Below are 16,593 nucleotides of genomic sequence, written 5' to 3' on the forward strand. Positions count from 1 at the left end.
CAGTATAGACAAGAAATGTGTTTTCCCACCAATCAATACACAATTTATTGTAAACAGATTACACTAGTACCGGTTTTGGCTTTTAATGGCCATCATCAGCTAGTACATGATTGGTTTCCAGCCATTAGACAAATTATAAGTTGTTATTGTGTTAGACATCCGGATGTCTAATGGGGGATGGAAATGTATACAGTAGCATGAAATTAAAATATCTGTGGTCAAGGTAAAAAGTTACAATAAGTTAGAACATGAGTATATAGAACATATTATAACATATCGGCCACAAAATAAAACACTTAAAAAGTTTTAACACATTAAAATTTGGTATGTATAGGTAGACACTTGTTAAAATTTTAGTTCATGTTACATAGATTCCATTCTTCTATCTTCTGTGTGGTTCCTTTGCTTCTATGTCATGTTGAGTTTAGCTGTGTGAGGTAATCTTCGAGAATGTTCTGAAGCTGATATGCATCATATTGATATGGACCTTTGTCTTGAAGAAATTTTATTGTGCCATGGCCGCTTCCTTCCAAATCCTAAGCCTATCCCATCATCGCCATAAGACCTGTCTGTGTTGGTGCGACGTAAAGCCCCTAGCAAAAAAAAAAAAATTAAATTTATTGTGTTATATAATCCAACTTTGATGTACTCTAGTAAATTTTAATATAGTAAACTGCAGGTCTCGAGTTTGAATTTAGAAGTAAATGGTGGCAACACCTCTCTCGTCTATGTTCGTTTGTGGTTGTAGTCTGTAAAGATAAGCTAATATAAGTATACCGGTAGTGTGTGTATGAAGGAATGCCTGGTGTGTGTATGGAAAGAGTACTTACTATAGTTGTTGTGGAGGTCTTGTACCAATGTGTCTGAAGGCTTGCTGTGTTCTACTACGAGTGCGTCTGGGGCTCATATTAGCTGTGGAGGGGGATGTAGGTGGAGGGGAAGAAGGAGTGGCTGTTGGGGAAGTAGGGGCGGGGTCGGGCTTGTGATTCGTTGGTTTGTTAGAGCGTGTGTTTACTATTTTGAGGTAATCATTCTTTAATGCCAGAATGGCTTTATGAAAAATGATGCTGGTTTTCTCTGTAATATCATTAATGTTATGATTGGGATTAGCTTATTGGTCCAAAGAAATATAGAAATCTTTGGTTATGTTGAGCAGGGGGCCCTTAGAGTTTATGTTTAGTATCGTCATGTCGTTATTGATGTCTGTAAAACTATGCTTAGATTCTTCTACATGTTGGCCTATTGATGAGAAATGGTTATGTGTTACTGCATTTATATGTTCATTGTAGCGGATGGTGAAGTTTCTGCCTGTACGTCCAATGTAACTTGTGTCACAGTTGTTTATAAATAATAATAAAATCCATTAACAGTTCCCACCATATCTGACACCTCACGGTTTCTTCCTTGAAGATTCAGGTTGAAGGTGTTAAGGTGATTTGTCATGTCTGTTAGGAAAGCTAACTGCCTTAATAACTGTGGGCTTTGAATTTTTTCTTCTAGCTCTGAGGTATCTGACAAGACAAACTTATTAAGAAATTTGGGGATTTCCTTGCGAATTGCAAAAAACGTTGAAGACACTTCCCTGCACTCACACCTTTCATGGTTGTACAGCAGCAAGTCTCCATATTCTGCGTCAGTTTCCAGCAGAAACTGTTTGAATTTTCTATGCAAAAGTGCTCGATTTCCACCTTTTAACATATTAATAATTGTAACTACATGTTCAAAAACTTCCGTTTTCTTAATTGTTTTCCCACACAGTGCTCCCTGGTGAATGAGACAGTTGATCATTGGACATGTTACGCCATTTTCTTTTAGCAATCCCATCAGTCCTGTCTTCACCCCTGTCATTGCTGGCGCTCTGTTTGTCAAAATGGCTAAACATTTACTGAAGCCTCCAACTCTGTCGACAGTTCTTTTAACAGCATCATAAATGTCCCTCCCTTTTGTTGTTCCTTTAAGAGAACAGACATCAAATAGCTCCTCTTTATTACTGAAGTCTTCGAAGATGGTGCGTACAAATATTAGTAGCTGACCGACGTCTGACTCATCAGTGATTTCATCAAGGCATAGCGAGAAATATGTGCTTTCCTTAACCAATTTAATGAGCGCTTTTTCTACTTAGTGACCCTTCCCACCGGGCGAGTTGGCCATGCGCGTAGAGGCGCGCGGCTGTGAGCTTGCATCCGGGAGATAGTAGGTTCGAATCCCACTATCGGTAGCCCTGAAGATGGTTTTCCGTGGTTTCCCATTTTCACACCAGGCAAATGCTGGGGCTGTACCTTAATTAAGGCCACGGCCGCTTCCTTCCAACTCCTAGGCCTTTCCTATCCCATCGTCGCCATAAGACCTATCTGTGTCGGTGCGACGTAAAGCCCCTAGCAAAAAAAAAAGTGACCCTTCTCTGTACTGTTTGGTTGGAAAGTGGCACTGATTCAAATTTCTCAGCCATTTTAGCATCTCCAGAAGCCTTTGCCATTTCCATAACACACTTTTTAACAAGACTGCCTTCAGTGAAGGGTTTTCTTGCCTTTACAAGTTCAAGCGACACTGCGTAGGAAGCGTACAGAGAAGATGACTGATTTTGTAAGACTTTACCAAACATACCTGTTTGCTGTTTTAATTTCTTTTTGAAGTCTGCAACCTGTGCGTGTCAAGCTCCTTCCTTATATGCTGCATACTTTTTCTCGTGCATTGTTGAGTAATGTCGTTTAACATTGTACTCCTTCGGCACAGACACTATTTGCATGCAAACCAAACACTGAAGCTTCCCACTGTTGTTAGTAATTAAATAGTCACTCTCCCAGCTTTCCTTGTAAATTCTGTTTTCATTTTCAATTTTGCATTTCATTGAGCTTCCGCTCATTTTCTATTCGCACAAAAAATGCAAGCACTTTACACTCGACACTAAAAAAGCCTCCAAAATGGACAGTGCGGTAACTTGTGAAACTTCACTACACATCAAGAAGGCACGACTGAATGTGTCGAGATGGGAGGAATAGCCAGCAAGTCTTGCCGGGCGAGTCTATTGCTGCGCGAGTGAAAGGGATGGAGGCCATTGGAGGGGCCCACGACCGCTCTTGCCGCATCCTACCCTGTGCGATACATCACGTCGCTCATAGAACGGCTGACTTAATTCTTTATCAACTTCATTTGCTCATTTTTTCTGTATCCTCATTTTTTCTGTATCAGACCAGCCACTTGCTTTTATGAGTGTCTTTTATACATATCATTAACATTAGCGATTAGAGTTCAGTTTCTGTGGGATTCGGACTGGTTTCACATGAATGTGAAGATTCTTTGTACCAACTAGGCAGTGCATTTCTACAAAAACATTTTTAGACAAGTTGGAAATTACAAAACAGTTGAATGTTGCACATCGTATATGTCCGCATGACAATTCAAACATTTTTATGTCATCATTAAGATATGTATGACAATATTCAAAAGTAAGTTAAAAAATATTCTCAAATGTTTAAATATTGATTTTATATTAATAGTGGCAAGATGTACATGCAAGTGAAAATGATATCCATACAAAAATATATGCTCTTGCAAGAATGAAGGTTTTACATTTAAAATAATTTATTCAGATCAATTGAATACTTAAAAACAGAAAATAATATTAAATAATGAATTAGTTCTGACTTGGGATAATTTTTTGACGAGCTATGAAATCTTTTTTGGTACATTTTATTCAAATTCCTGAAAAAAAATATATATAATATTTCTAAAGCTCTCTTGGGCCACACAGTATGGCTTTTGGAAACCCCTGTTTTATAAGACAGCAGTGTATGAAGGCATGGAAAGTGTCTTTGTCCATGTCCTCTCTTAGGCTGGCTGCAAAATGAGACACAGGTCCATGGGGTGATGCAGGGTCACTCACAGAAGTTTCTGCGAACCACAGAACTGACAGAACTGGGTGACATGACACACTTGTTGCCCATGCTCACCCTGCAGGTCGCAGTCTCTTCTCCCCATTTTCCTGTAAGGTTCACTGTGATTTTGCTTTTTCATATTGTATTTTGCTTGTTCATATTGTATTTTGTAATTCATAATGGGAGAAGAACTAATAGAAGCTGTGCAGGTTTGCAAAGTCTGTTTCGTTCTTGATGAGATCGTGCACTTTTTTGAACAGATCATGGTTTAATTTAAAATAGTTTGTGAATTTGTCATAATCATATTCCTTAAAAGTGAATTTCCATGACTTGGTGCATGTCTATCCTTTTGTTTTATCAGAACAATATAACATACCATTTCAAACACAAAGTCTGGTTTGGAATCAGATTCTGAACTCAAATCTTTTAAGACAACAGAAGTATTCACCGTCTTTCAGAGCTGAAGTTCCGATGTAAACTGCGTATTGGAACTATGATCCAACTTGCAATGATTGTCACCATGAAGAATTTGGCATGAGTCGTCCTGAGTCACCTCACGGACCTGCGTCTTGTTATGCAATGCAGCCAGCATTACTGTTGCTCCTTCTTCCCACACTGATCTCTCATTGCTGAGAGAGAGAGAGAGAGAGAGAGAGAGAGAGAGAGATTATATATATGAACACAGTAACTGGTAGCATTTAACGTCTAAGATTCATTGCCTAATAACTTAATTTATACATTAATACACACAGGCATACCGATATCACAACTTACAGTACAGGTCACAGAATTTCACAGCTAGTTCTCTCTCTCTCGACACACTAATGCACACTCTTGGTCTTCGTGCTCTAGCACTCAGTCACAGTTACTCTCATTGCTGCTGTCATAATTCACACCCAGTACACGTCATTTTGCAGTTCAGGATGATGAATTCTGTGCATTCACTCCAGTAAAACCTCTGTTTCCTGTCTCCTGCTGATATCAAGTGCTCCCTTCTACAGCACACATGTTCGCTGCACGGTGGCTGGCCCAAGAGACCCACACATGGCAACAGACATGCAGAATGAATACTCGGTTCCCAGACAGTATACTCACTCTGACTGTTGGCACTCAACTCCCAGACTAGCTCATCTAACTCACACAACACCAGCTGAACTCGCAGTGAACTACTACTCCCTCCTGGCAAGTCTTGCATGCCTTATGCACCTGGGCATCAGAAGCCTGTAGAAACCTCTGGATATATAAGGTCACTGTTCTTGTTAATTTCCACTTGTCCTTACGCCACCAATGGCCGAACAGATATGGGGCCGGCCTTGGACCTAGGCTCGACCATGAGTGGTGCGACTTAGAGGGGAGTGTGGATGGTGGCTTCCTGCTGGTCCTGCCCAAAGATTGAAATGGTTGACAAGGAGGCCGCTCGCATTTCAGTATAATAGAACAAACACAATGGCAGGTCAATTTTAGAAGATGGATCAACAGAAAGAGGAGTGAAAACACGACAAGGACAATCTCCACATCTTCATACACTTCTGTCGTAGAATAGATAGGCTCTCTCATCAATCCCAGTTGTTCTACATCAATCTTTTCTCAGCCCCCAATGAGCCCATTTCTGCTTCCCAACTTCATCAGGAGGGCGGCTTCAACACTCGTTGAGGGGCTATTTTGACAGATTTTCACTCTTACCACATGTGTTTATCTCATGTTTCTTCCCTTTCCTTGTATTAATGTGGCTTTCTTTTTATCCTACACTTCCTGCATCAAGATGTAACATCAGTCAAGATGGCCCTTCAACAAGTGTTGACGCCTGCCCTAAGGAAGAACTGGGATTGATGAGAATAGAGCCTACCTATTCTAACATGGCAGTGTATGAAGATGTGAAGATTGTCCTTAACCCTTTACCCATACTGACCTGTCATGGTGTTTATCTTATGTGGTGTTCCTTTTCTTTTTCTTGCTAGCAATTTAACATCACACTAACACAGAAAGGTTTTCAGTGATAATGGGTAAGGGAAGGGCTAGTTAGGGAAGGAAGCACCCATGGCTGTAATCAAGGTCCAGCCCCTGCATTAAATGGTAAAATCACAGGAAACAATCTCCAGGGCTGCTGACAGTGCGGTTCAAACCCACCGTGCCGTAAATGCAAGCCTCTGGCTGTACGACCACATACCGTGCAGCCAACTTAATATTATGTGTTCCTTTTCATGATCTTTCTATATAGTTATGTACACTTGCATCTCTTGAATAGAACAGTCTGATGTTTTTACACTTGTTTCTCCCATCTGTGTACTAATGGTCTGTCTAATACTATTTACAGGGTTATACCAGATTCAGGACCAGCCTCTGAAAATCCATCTCTAATTAAGAGGCTGCTTTTCTGTTCTGGCAGAGTATATTATGATTTGAAAAAGGCCCGTGAGGAGAGGAACCTGGTCAGTGACATTGCCATTACAAGAGTAGAACAGGTAATTCAGTCAATGAGTGTTGTTACAGTTTCATTTAGTGTGTGCTCTGAAGAATGTAAGAATGTAGCATGATCCTCTTACATGATTCAGATTCTTTCTTTAAGAGTTTTCTGGTGTCTGACTGCCAGTAACTGTAATATTGTGAAGTGTCTTACTCTTAGTACGATTGGTCATGCACCAGTATTTGGAAGCATACATACTACCTCCTGTACCCTTACTTAGTCATCTTATTTCAATAGAATAGGGAGGCTACTGGAGTCCCAACAAAGAAAATCTAGCCATTGCTAAGGTTTGCTCAAGACAAGCGCCATCCTCTCTCCGCAGCAGGTGTCTACAAGATCCCGTGCAGCTGTGACCAAGTGTACATAGGAACTGCAAAACACAGCAGTATCACCCAACTGTAGGAGCACAGCTGACACAACTGGCTGGGACAAACAGGAAGGTCATCAGTTGCTGAACACACTCTGCTAGCAGGCCATGACATACAGTACAGCAAGACCAAAGTACTGTCAACTACTGGCTACAAAGGGAATTCTTTGAAATCCTGAAGCACACCAACAGATTCAACCATTAGAAGGAATCTGAATGGGTTAACAAAGCCTGGTTTCCAGTCCTGAAAAATTTGAATCTTGGAGAACACGGTGGCTGCAGTAGGTCAGAAAAAGCAACGGATGATCAGTTGCGTGTCTCCGCCAAAGCAGGTTGACAAGCGTCAGGCTTCCTGTTGCTTGAGTTACGGGCTGAAGAACAGCCAAAGAGCGACTACCTTCCACCCTCGCCATGGTGAAACAGTAGGAGAACAGTGTACCACAGCCTGCAGTATCATTGGCCAAAGAGCAGCAAAGAGCAGACTCCCCACACCGTGGCGAACCACAGTCTGCTTCATGTATTGAGGCAGAATTGCAACCCCACTCCATTCCACTGAGAGCTTCATAACCATGGAAGTCATTAGGAACCCTTGAAAATGCCAAGTGCAGTCTTCGGTAAATCATTCTGCTCGTGGACTATGGCCTACAAGCCCGGAAAATACAGACTTTATAATTCTGGCCATGAAAGCCTCAACTGCTATAGTATGAGAAGGCTCTGATGGGTTTTCCTTTCTCTGCAATGTCTACCGAAAACCATATCCATGTTGTCTCAACTCAAGTTAAATATCATTATCATATCAAATTACTTGACATTTTGCCATAATGAATAAAATTATGTTGGGTGAATTTCAACCTTGGTATTTACCGCTTATTTTTATGTAATATCATCCAATCCCATCTGTTGCTATTTCTTGATGGATGCAGTATTTTTGCATCTCTCTCTTGACAGGCCAGAGAAAAATGTAGCTTCCACTGTAGACTCAGTCTCATTTTATGGCTGTGACAATATGAAAGGTGCTGAAGTATTGGTGCTGCCAAGTAAGAATATTCGGAGCAAAACCTGTGCGCCTAGATGATATGAGATGTTAGTGATTAGGCTGGTCATTATGCAGTAGGACTTTCAGGCCCAGTGAGGAAAACAGTGGCAAACTACCTAGCTCATCATACCTTGTCATTGATTTTTGCAGTTTCTGCTGTAGTTGCATAACCTTTGGCAGTGCTGTTTGAGGATCCAACCAGCCTCCAGGCTGAAAACATACAGACAACACCTCAGTCATTTGTTCATCACATTCAGTGATCTACATCACACTTCAGGCGAGTTGGTTTTTCCATTATCAATATTCATACACTCTACTCCAGCGTTTATTTAGAATTTGATCGATAATCTTTTGTATCGATTCCTCGCTATATGCATGAGCGAGCTCTCCTTAGCTGTTCTCCACCCCACAATTCCCACTGGTGTAAACAAACATTGGGAGAATATCGAAACAGACTTTCAACGTATTAGGTCGTGTTACGTACATGTAGTACGTGTTGAAGAGATGTTAAGTACAGAACAAAAATGGCCAGCCGGACACCAGTGGGATCCGAACCCACAACCTCCCGATTTCGCGTCGGTTGCTCTACCAATTGAGCTATGGTGGCCTAGGCCATCTTTGTTCTGTTTGAAAGGATCTGAGCTACAGGTCTGGCACTGTTGCTAGCACACTGTAGAGTGCGTTTAAGTCGCCCGTTGTGGGGCATGTCAGTTGTGCCGGGAACACCGCTACGACAGAAGTCCGAAGTATGTTTGTTGAACTTTGCGCGAGGTGGAAGGTAGGCAGCCCGCCGAACGCAGTGACGTACCCAGCGAGTGACGTGGCCGCCGTAAGCCAGCTCTCCGCTACCATATATGGTAATGATCCAGCTCGTCCTCAGAAGTACATCTTTGAGCTAATTTATCGCTATTTTGACACTGCCATCTTAAAGGCCCTTACAATGGACATCATCTCTTCAGATTTCAAGAAAATCCACCGAGTATTATAGAAGTTATAAGGGTAGACAGTACCCGAGTTCTAGACACTTCCATGCGAACGTGTATAAAAGGAAGACCACCCGACCTATGAATTCAGTGTGTCTGTCACTCCGCCGTCTCTGTGACACGGGTGACAAGAGAAGTGTTGTGCGTGTCGAACTTCTAGTCGACAGTCTGCGAAATCCAAGTTCGGTATTTTCTCTAAGTGTTGTATCAAGACTTTGTCATATTCTTGAAGTGCCTGAATGGGACTTTACTTTTGAGAGCATCGTATTGGAACTTTGTCATATTGCCACATTGGGACTTTGTTTTTTTCGTGTGTCGTGATTGGACTTTGATGTTTTGTTGAAGTGTCATATAAGAACTTTGTTTTTTTTTCTGAAGCGTCTCATTGGAACTTAGTTATTTTCGCCGATTGTCGCGATAAGACTCTATTATTTTCTTAAGGTGACATACTGGAACATTGTCATCGAAACTTTATTTTCTTCGAGTGTCGTGTTGGGACTTTAACATTTCGGCACATTGGAACTTTGTTATTTCTACACATTGGAACTTTTTTTTCTTAAGTGCCACATAAGGACTTACTTATTCGACGACGATTGAATTTTCACGTGTGTTGTGTATCGCATTGAACTTACGCGAACTTATATTTTTGAATCAATTTCTGGAACATTGAACTTAGGGGACATTAAACATTACGTTTAATTGTGAAATATGCAATGCTTTCCAGGTGCTGCACAGGGACTTATGTTTTGATTCTTAAAGACTGTGACGATTCGGAATACGCATATCGCATTTCCCGAAAGCCTAGAACTTTCCAGTATTTTGAGTGATCCATAATTTATGAAGTCAGACTTTTTCTTTCAAATATTATTTTCTTTAATGGCTATTCACTTCGCTTATTAATGCAACAGGACAGTTTCCGAGTGCTACTTATTCAGTTCATTGCCAATATGTTTTGAACCTTCAGAACTGTGCATTTAGGACTGCAGTAACAGTAATCCTCTAGAACATCCTGACTTACAGTGAGCTTGCCTTATGAACTTGCATTTCCACCAGTACTTGTTCTTCGAGTGATTATTCTAGAACGTTTTTGCAATAATCATAATTAAAAGGTCATATCTGTTCAGACAGTGCCCTGAATGTGTGGAGTGCCGTACAGGAAATTCAGGTGTGAATTACGTCTCGAATCGAACCCAGGAACGCGTACCAATCTTCGAGACATTCCAGAACGTCGAGACACTTCCAGAACCTCCAGACGTTCCAGAACTCCTCATCCGAGCAGGTGTGGTCCCTGCCCACTCGATGTCCAGCACCATCCCAGGACTTGGAGGTACCAACCAGCCAGGACATTTCCACGCTGCTGTATGAAGGTGATATGAACTTGCTTTTGATGATCAATAAACTCAATTTATCAAAATAATCTCTCAATTTGATAACTATACCTCACTCTGTACCAGCTCCAATGATAAAGCCACAACCGAGATTAAGAATCATGCTCGTTCATTTAATATCAAGCGCCTTAAAGATATGAACACATTTTTACGGGTACACAGTGAATATTGAATTTTCACGACCGCATTGTAATCGAAACAGACTTTCAACGTATTAGGTCGTGTTATGTACATGTAGTACTACATGTCGTGAAAATTCAATATTCATTGGGAGAATATGTTTTCAGAATAAGTCCACTGACAGCAGTTGTTAACTCCTTAGAAATAAAGGCTGAAGTAAACGATTGCTTAATTTTAATGCAATGTACTGAAATAAAATAAGAACTGATGCTTCTCCTTCTCAGAGGTATTTGGATTGTAATGCAGTAAACTAAAGTTTTGACACAAAATTGATTGAGCAAGTTTTTAAAGTTTGACAATTTACAATATTTTGCCTGTCACGAAAGGGAAACTTGTAACATTTACGAAACGGAATAATGTTGTGACATATTGAAAAATTTGTCAAGTTGTATGAAATAGGGCCCTGGCTGTTGAAACTTAGATGTTTTTAGGTGTTTTCCTTGAAGAGACTATTCTTTAGCACCATCCAGAGGACACAGGTAGAATGCTACAGATGGAAACAGTCATTATACCCCTGGAAAAGTGCTCATCTATGAGAATATAGGAAGATTATGTAAAATCATCAGCTTCCAATACTAAATGTCATACTGCTTGTAGAGTGTAGCAGGCTCAGATCTAGATATTCAGCCATTTCTAATGCAAAAGCTATCATAGAAGATGAATTCAGCAATTCAGCATCTTCAGCCCGTGCAGTGAAGACGGGCAACAAAATTGTGCTTCACAGTGCCAAAGAATGTCCTGGATTCCCATAAACCATCTGGTTTTGATCATCCCCAAGTAATATGGATGACCCTCAACCAGCCACACTGGCCATGGAAGGTGCACAAATGAACTGCATAAGTGAGGAAAATACCCTCATCAGAATGTGACTGTGATGCTGAAAAGCAAAGAGTTCAGCATATATTTTGACCGAGTGCAAAAATTAGGCATACTATACAGAGGCACATCCAGGGAGGGACTAAGGGGGGCTTTAGCCTGCCTCCCCCATCTAATTATATTTAAAAGTTAACAAAGTTGTTTTTGTTTAATGAAATTATACCTAGTAGTTTTATTTCTGCCTTAAATACGTATGTCACCAAAGTTCGCTAGGGATGAATAGTAGTATAGTGACTATAGCATAGTAACTATAATAAGTAGTGCACTCTTCCTAGCAGAGGCCGGAAGACTGGCAACGGTAGGCTGCATGTTGGCATATTCCCATTTACCTCGGCAACTGCAGAGTCCAGGGTATCACAAGAAGTTTACACAAGCTTCTCAAGGTACAGCGGTTTTGTGTAATTACTTCTGGATTGCAGTGCATTAACACTCACAGTGAATATGTTTCAAAAATAGTTTTACTTCACAAGTAACACTTGAAATATTAGCTGGAAGAATATTTTCTATGCAACGAGTAACAAATGTGGCCTACATTTTCTAGTCTTTCAATGTTATCATTGTCTAAAAAGCGAAAAAATGAAGCAAGAGATAAAATATATCAAAATTCTACAGAAAAAAAGCTTCTAGTGGCATTGATATGATAACTACTTTTATTTTTTGCTAGTGGCTTTACGTCACACCGACACAGATAGGTCTTATGGCGACGATGTGATAGGGAAGGCCTAGGAGTTGGGAGGAAGCGACTGTGGCCTTAATTAAGGTACAGCCCCAGCATTTGCCTGGTGTGAAAATGGGAAACCACGGAAAACCACCTTCAGGCCTGCCGACAGTGGGATTCGAACCTACTATCTTCCGGATGCAAGCTCACAGCCGTGCGCCTCTAAACGCACCGCCAACTCGCCCGGTATGATAACTACTGAAAAAGGCAAAAATCTGCAGACAAAATAAGGATAAGTGCTCCTAGTACTTCAGTCGAAACCGCTAACAATTCCATTACATCAAATGATGTTGAGATTGTCCGTTACACCTAGGAAGGCCATAAGCGGTCATTTTGACTGAATTTGCCTGTAATAACAGATGAATCAGTAAAGGAGTTTCAGAAAGGGATAATAATATTGTCATTAAAACGGGTTCTCTTTTACTGTACTACAACGGCCACGGTCGGATGTGTATGTGAGCCTGAAATCTCACTTTAGCCTGAAGTGCCTGCGTTCTAAATTCCTCTTCTGTCTTGAATCATCCTTAGCAAGCTTATGACTTCTTTTCGATAGGTTCTTAATGTCCCATAACCATAACAAATAGAAATAAATACTTGAGAATTTCAACAAATCCTTATGCTAAATGCAGGTTTTGCTCGAATATGAATTAGGTTTCCGTTTCCTGCAAACTTGAAGGGCAAGCAGACACACAATTTCAGGAGGGAATGGTAAGATAAATTTAACTGCCTTGTCTACAGTGAAGAATGGTGCGGCTGTTTCTGAAAATACTGTGTACAGGTTTCCTTTGGGGCTTGAGTGGACATAAAACTGCACTGTTATTGAATTATACAAATGTGGATTAAACTTTCAAGATTTCAGGCTCAGGGTTTTGATGTCGGATCAGATATGACAGGTAAATTTATTGGAACCCTAGCACTAATTTTGAATGAACAACTTCTGGCATTTTACACACACTGCTTCAGCCATCAACTGAACTTTTGCATTACAAAAAACTGTGGCATTAGGCAAATTAACAATATAATATGGTAAGGATTATATCATCAGTGACAATGTATGTCTCTGCTTCTACGAAAAGAATGTCAGCTCTTCAAAGAGGTATTAGTGGACCTGATACCAGCGAGTCAAAATGACCAATTTAAAAGCATCTTGTCCTACTCATTTTCAGGAACTAATGTTACATGCTGTAAGCCTTCTTGAACAAACAGGAATATATCCAGATAGTGAGATCCCTTAGGCGCTGCTTTGTGAAGAAGTGAATTTATCATTGGTTTGGAAACAGTTATTCACTGTTTGGCCCTCACTGTGAAACTAAGCAAGTTCTTGCAAGATCCTAAACAATATTTGTCATCTGCATTATCTTACATTCGTACCATAATAGGAAGGTTGAATATAATGAGAAAAAACACGGATGAAAAGTGTAAAGACACATCTTTTGCATCAAGTGATATAGCTGCTTCAATGGGTGAAGAACGAGTCTCCCACGTATTTATGACAGGCAATCAGCTAAAAATCCTCAGGAAAGTTGTATTCTTGCCTTTTGTTGACCCCTCAGTTAGCCAGTTACAATAATGCCTTTGTGATAATGTTAACAAAGTGACCCCTTTAGAAGGGCTTATCCCAGTAATATTTCTAAGTTTCCAGTAGATTGAATTACTAAAGCAGCAGAGATTATGAAGCAGATTGCACAATAACAAGTGCTGAATTAAGAGCAGAAATATCACTAGGGAGAGATAATTCAACAACCTCTCATCCAGAAGAAAAGAAAAGGCCCAACAATTGCATATATTAGCTCTAAGAAATGAAGACTTTTCTCCCAATATTTGACTACTACTACAAATATTTGCCACCCTCCCAGACACTGACAGCCTCTACAGAGAGAAGTTTCTCTGCCCTACGTGAGCTAAAACAATACAAGTACAGTGGCTTAATGGCCTTGCATTAGCAAACAGCCATAAGGAAAGATCAATAAATGTTGAAGATCTTTTAAGTCAAAATCACGAAGGCTAGATATTTCTAACTGGTCAAATGCTGATTAATGTGAACTGCTAATACGTAACTGTACATATTAAAGTTGATGTAATACTTTAAACATTAATTTGTGGTGAAATAAGTATCAATAAATTACCTTAACTAGCATTTACTATTCTGTTACAATTTCCTTAAAATAAATTTGGGAAATTTCATCACTATGAAAGCAAAATGCCCCAATTATGAGTACTAGTTTTTGCTTTGTGGTGTGGCAATTTTTTTTATAGTGAAGCGCTCCCTTTAGGGAATCCTGGATCTGCCTCTGATACTATCAACACTTGGTGATTTTCTGAAAGCAACAGCTTCTGCAGTAGATAATATAAACAACCCAGATTTCTCTATTCCCGCGCAAATTAATCGGAACAATGGAATTTTTTTCATTATTTTCCCAATGGTTAGCGACGGTGAGCTACAAGACTTATTCTTAGTTAATACCAATATAAATGGTCTGTTATTGGACATTATAAATTTTCCAGCCAACTAATTCCTGGTTGCCAGCATTTCATCTCATTGTGCAAAGTTGGACTCATCAGTTGGTAAATAGCAAACCTACCAAGACACATAGCTAGTGTATACCGTGAAGGCCACTGCGTAGGCTACTTGGAGCCATCAGCAGTGCCAATGCACTATGAGAGACAGTCTCATTACCAAAAATTGATGTCTGCCTGGCCCCGTGCTCTCTACACATTATTTGCTTTGTTATTCAGTGTTTAATTTGTGTGGCAATTGTTGTGGATAAAAGTGGTATTTATTTCGAAGTGAGTCACTTTGGAGGATTTTTGAGGTGGTAGTAACACCAATTTCCTCAATGGATACGACTCCCAGGAAGCGTAGTGCGATTTATAGCATTATCTCAAAATACTTCTATGACACAGAGTTACATACTGAATTTGGTGTCATTGTATGTACTATAAATAGAATAATTCAGTGGTACAGACAAACTGGATCTATTTCACCAAAGAAAATGGGGAACTGTGGTGTGAAAAAGAAAACTATGCCAACTGATTCATTTTCTCCTCAGGAGAAGTAAATTAAACCCTAGGCTAACTGCTGTGGACTTTGGCGTGTGAATAAGGGCAAAGGAGAATGAATTTGCACTTCTCTAACGTTCACCGTAGACTTCTGTTAGCTGGAAGGAAAGCCTGCAAACCTGTAGAGAAACATCTTCTAACAGGAGAAATGTGCAAGAAACTTCTTTTATGGGCACATAGTCATCAGGACTGAAGATTGGAACACTGGAAGACAGTTCTTTTCTCTGATGAGAGTTATTTTCAAGTGCAGGGGCAGAAGGTTCAGCGAATAATGAGGCAACAACTTCACATCATTTGCAACAGGCTGTAAAACACCCCGTGCAGAAGATGTTTTGGGAGTGTTTCACATATGAAGGGTCTGACCAGTACATGTAAATACTGCAAAGAAGAGCTGTTCCTGAGCTGCAGAAGAGGTTTCCAGATGGTGACAGAATTTTTCAGCAAGCATACTTCCAGCTTACTTTAAAGAAATCGGAAAAAAGAAATTCAGTGAGAAGAATATTTCTGTTTTAGAGTGGCCAGGGAACTCTCCTGACATGAATCCTAAAGAAAACTTGTGGGCTATTTGCAAAAGGAGACTCGCAAAACTTGACCGAAGTACGCTTGATAGTCACTAATGAAAGTGTGGTTTCATGATGATGAACTTTATGTGCTCAAAGCTTTTGCCAAATCAGTGCCAAATTGTGTGAAAGAAACTTACAAAACACAAAGTGTTCTGAACAGAGAGTACTTTGCTGCTTGGGATACCAGTTGTCTCTCTTTGTTATTCATCCACTGCTTAGTCAGCTATTTGTCTTTTAGCGAGAACCTGTGACAAGAATTTGTGCTTTACTGTGGCAAAAATTGAGATGATCTTTCAATATTCGTAGCCTTCTTTAGAAAAGAAAGGAACTTAGAAAGGAACTTACCTGAAATAAGGTTCACTGTTTGTTTTGCTTGAACAAAGTATGCAAAACAGAATGTAGGCATATTTACACTACAGTAAATAAAGGCAAACTACAAAGTAATTTCTGCCAACGATGAACATGAGATACATGAGAGATTACTCGACCAGCTCCAGGCAGCTGTTGTCGTTAGCTGGTACTTTTATATCATGGCAGCCGTAGTGCACCTTGCCTCCGTCTGGAGCGCTAATTCAAGCTGCTATAGCCACTCCATGTAGTAGTAGTAGTAGTAGTAGTAGTAGTAGTAGTAGTATTTATTCATTCATCATGTCGTTTACATATTTACAGGACTCTGTTTTATATATACATAACTCTTCTAATAATATTATTACTTGAGAATTATAACTAAACCACATATATTACAGAAGTAGTAGTATTATTATCAACATATTAATACTTAAAATAAATTGAACTTCTAACTATCTCTTGCACACATTAAATATATTATTATTATTATTATTATTATTATTATTATTATTATTATTATTATTATTATTATTATTGTTATTGTTGTTGTTGTTATTATTATTATTATTATTATTATTATTATTATTATTATTATTATTATTATTATTATTATTATTATTATTATTATTATTATTATTATTATTATACAAAATCACACCAACCTCAACAGAGTCGAGTAGATATCAGTAAAATACCACGTAAGGTGAAACCTTGTGTGTGGTAATTTAGAATATT

The 16,593-nt window shown here is 39.6% G+C and overlaps 1 protein-coding gene across 1 annotated transcript in view; it reads left to right on the forward strand.

Moving 5' to 3' along the window:
- Window positions 1-16,593, forward strand: part of LOC136866433 (2-oxoglutarate dehydrogenase complex component E1) — a 250,108-nt gene that overhangs the window by 213,541 nt on the left and 19,974 nt on the right. Inside the window, exon 16 of the mRNA XM_068226528.1 lies at window positions 6,190-6,337. Coding sequence (XP_068082629.1) covers window positions 6,190-6,337 — 148 coding nt within the window. The remainder of the gene's footprint in view (window positions 1-6,189; window positions 6,338-16,593) is intronic.

Source organism: Anabrus simplex, chromosome 1 (genome assembly GCF_040414725.1).
Source record: "Anabrus simplex isolate iqAnaSimp1 chromosome 1, ASM4041472v1, whole genome shotgun sequence".
In the NCBI taxonomy this organism is placed as follows: domain Eukaryota; kingdom Metazoa; phylum Arthropoda; class Insecta; order Orthoptera; family Tettigoniidae; genus Anabrus; species Anabrus simplex.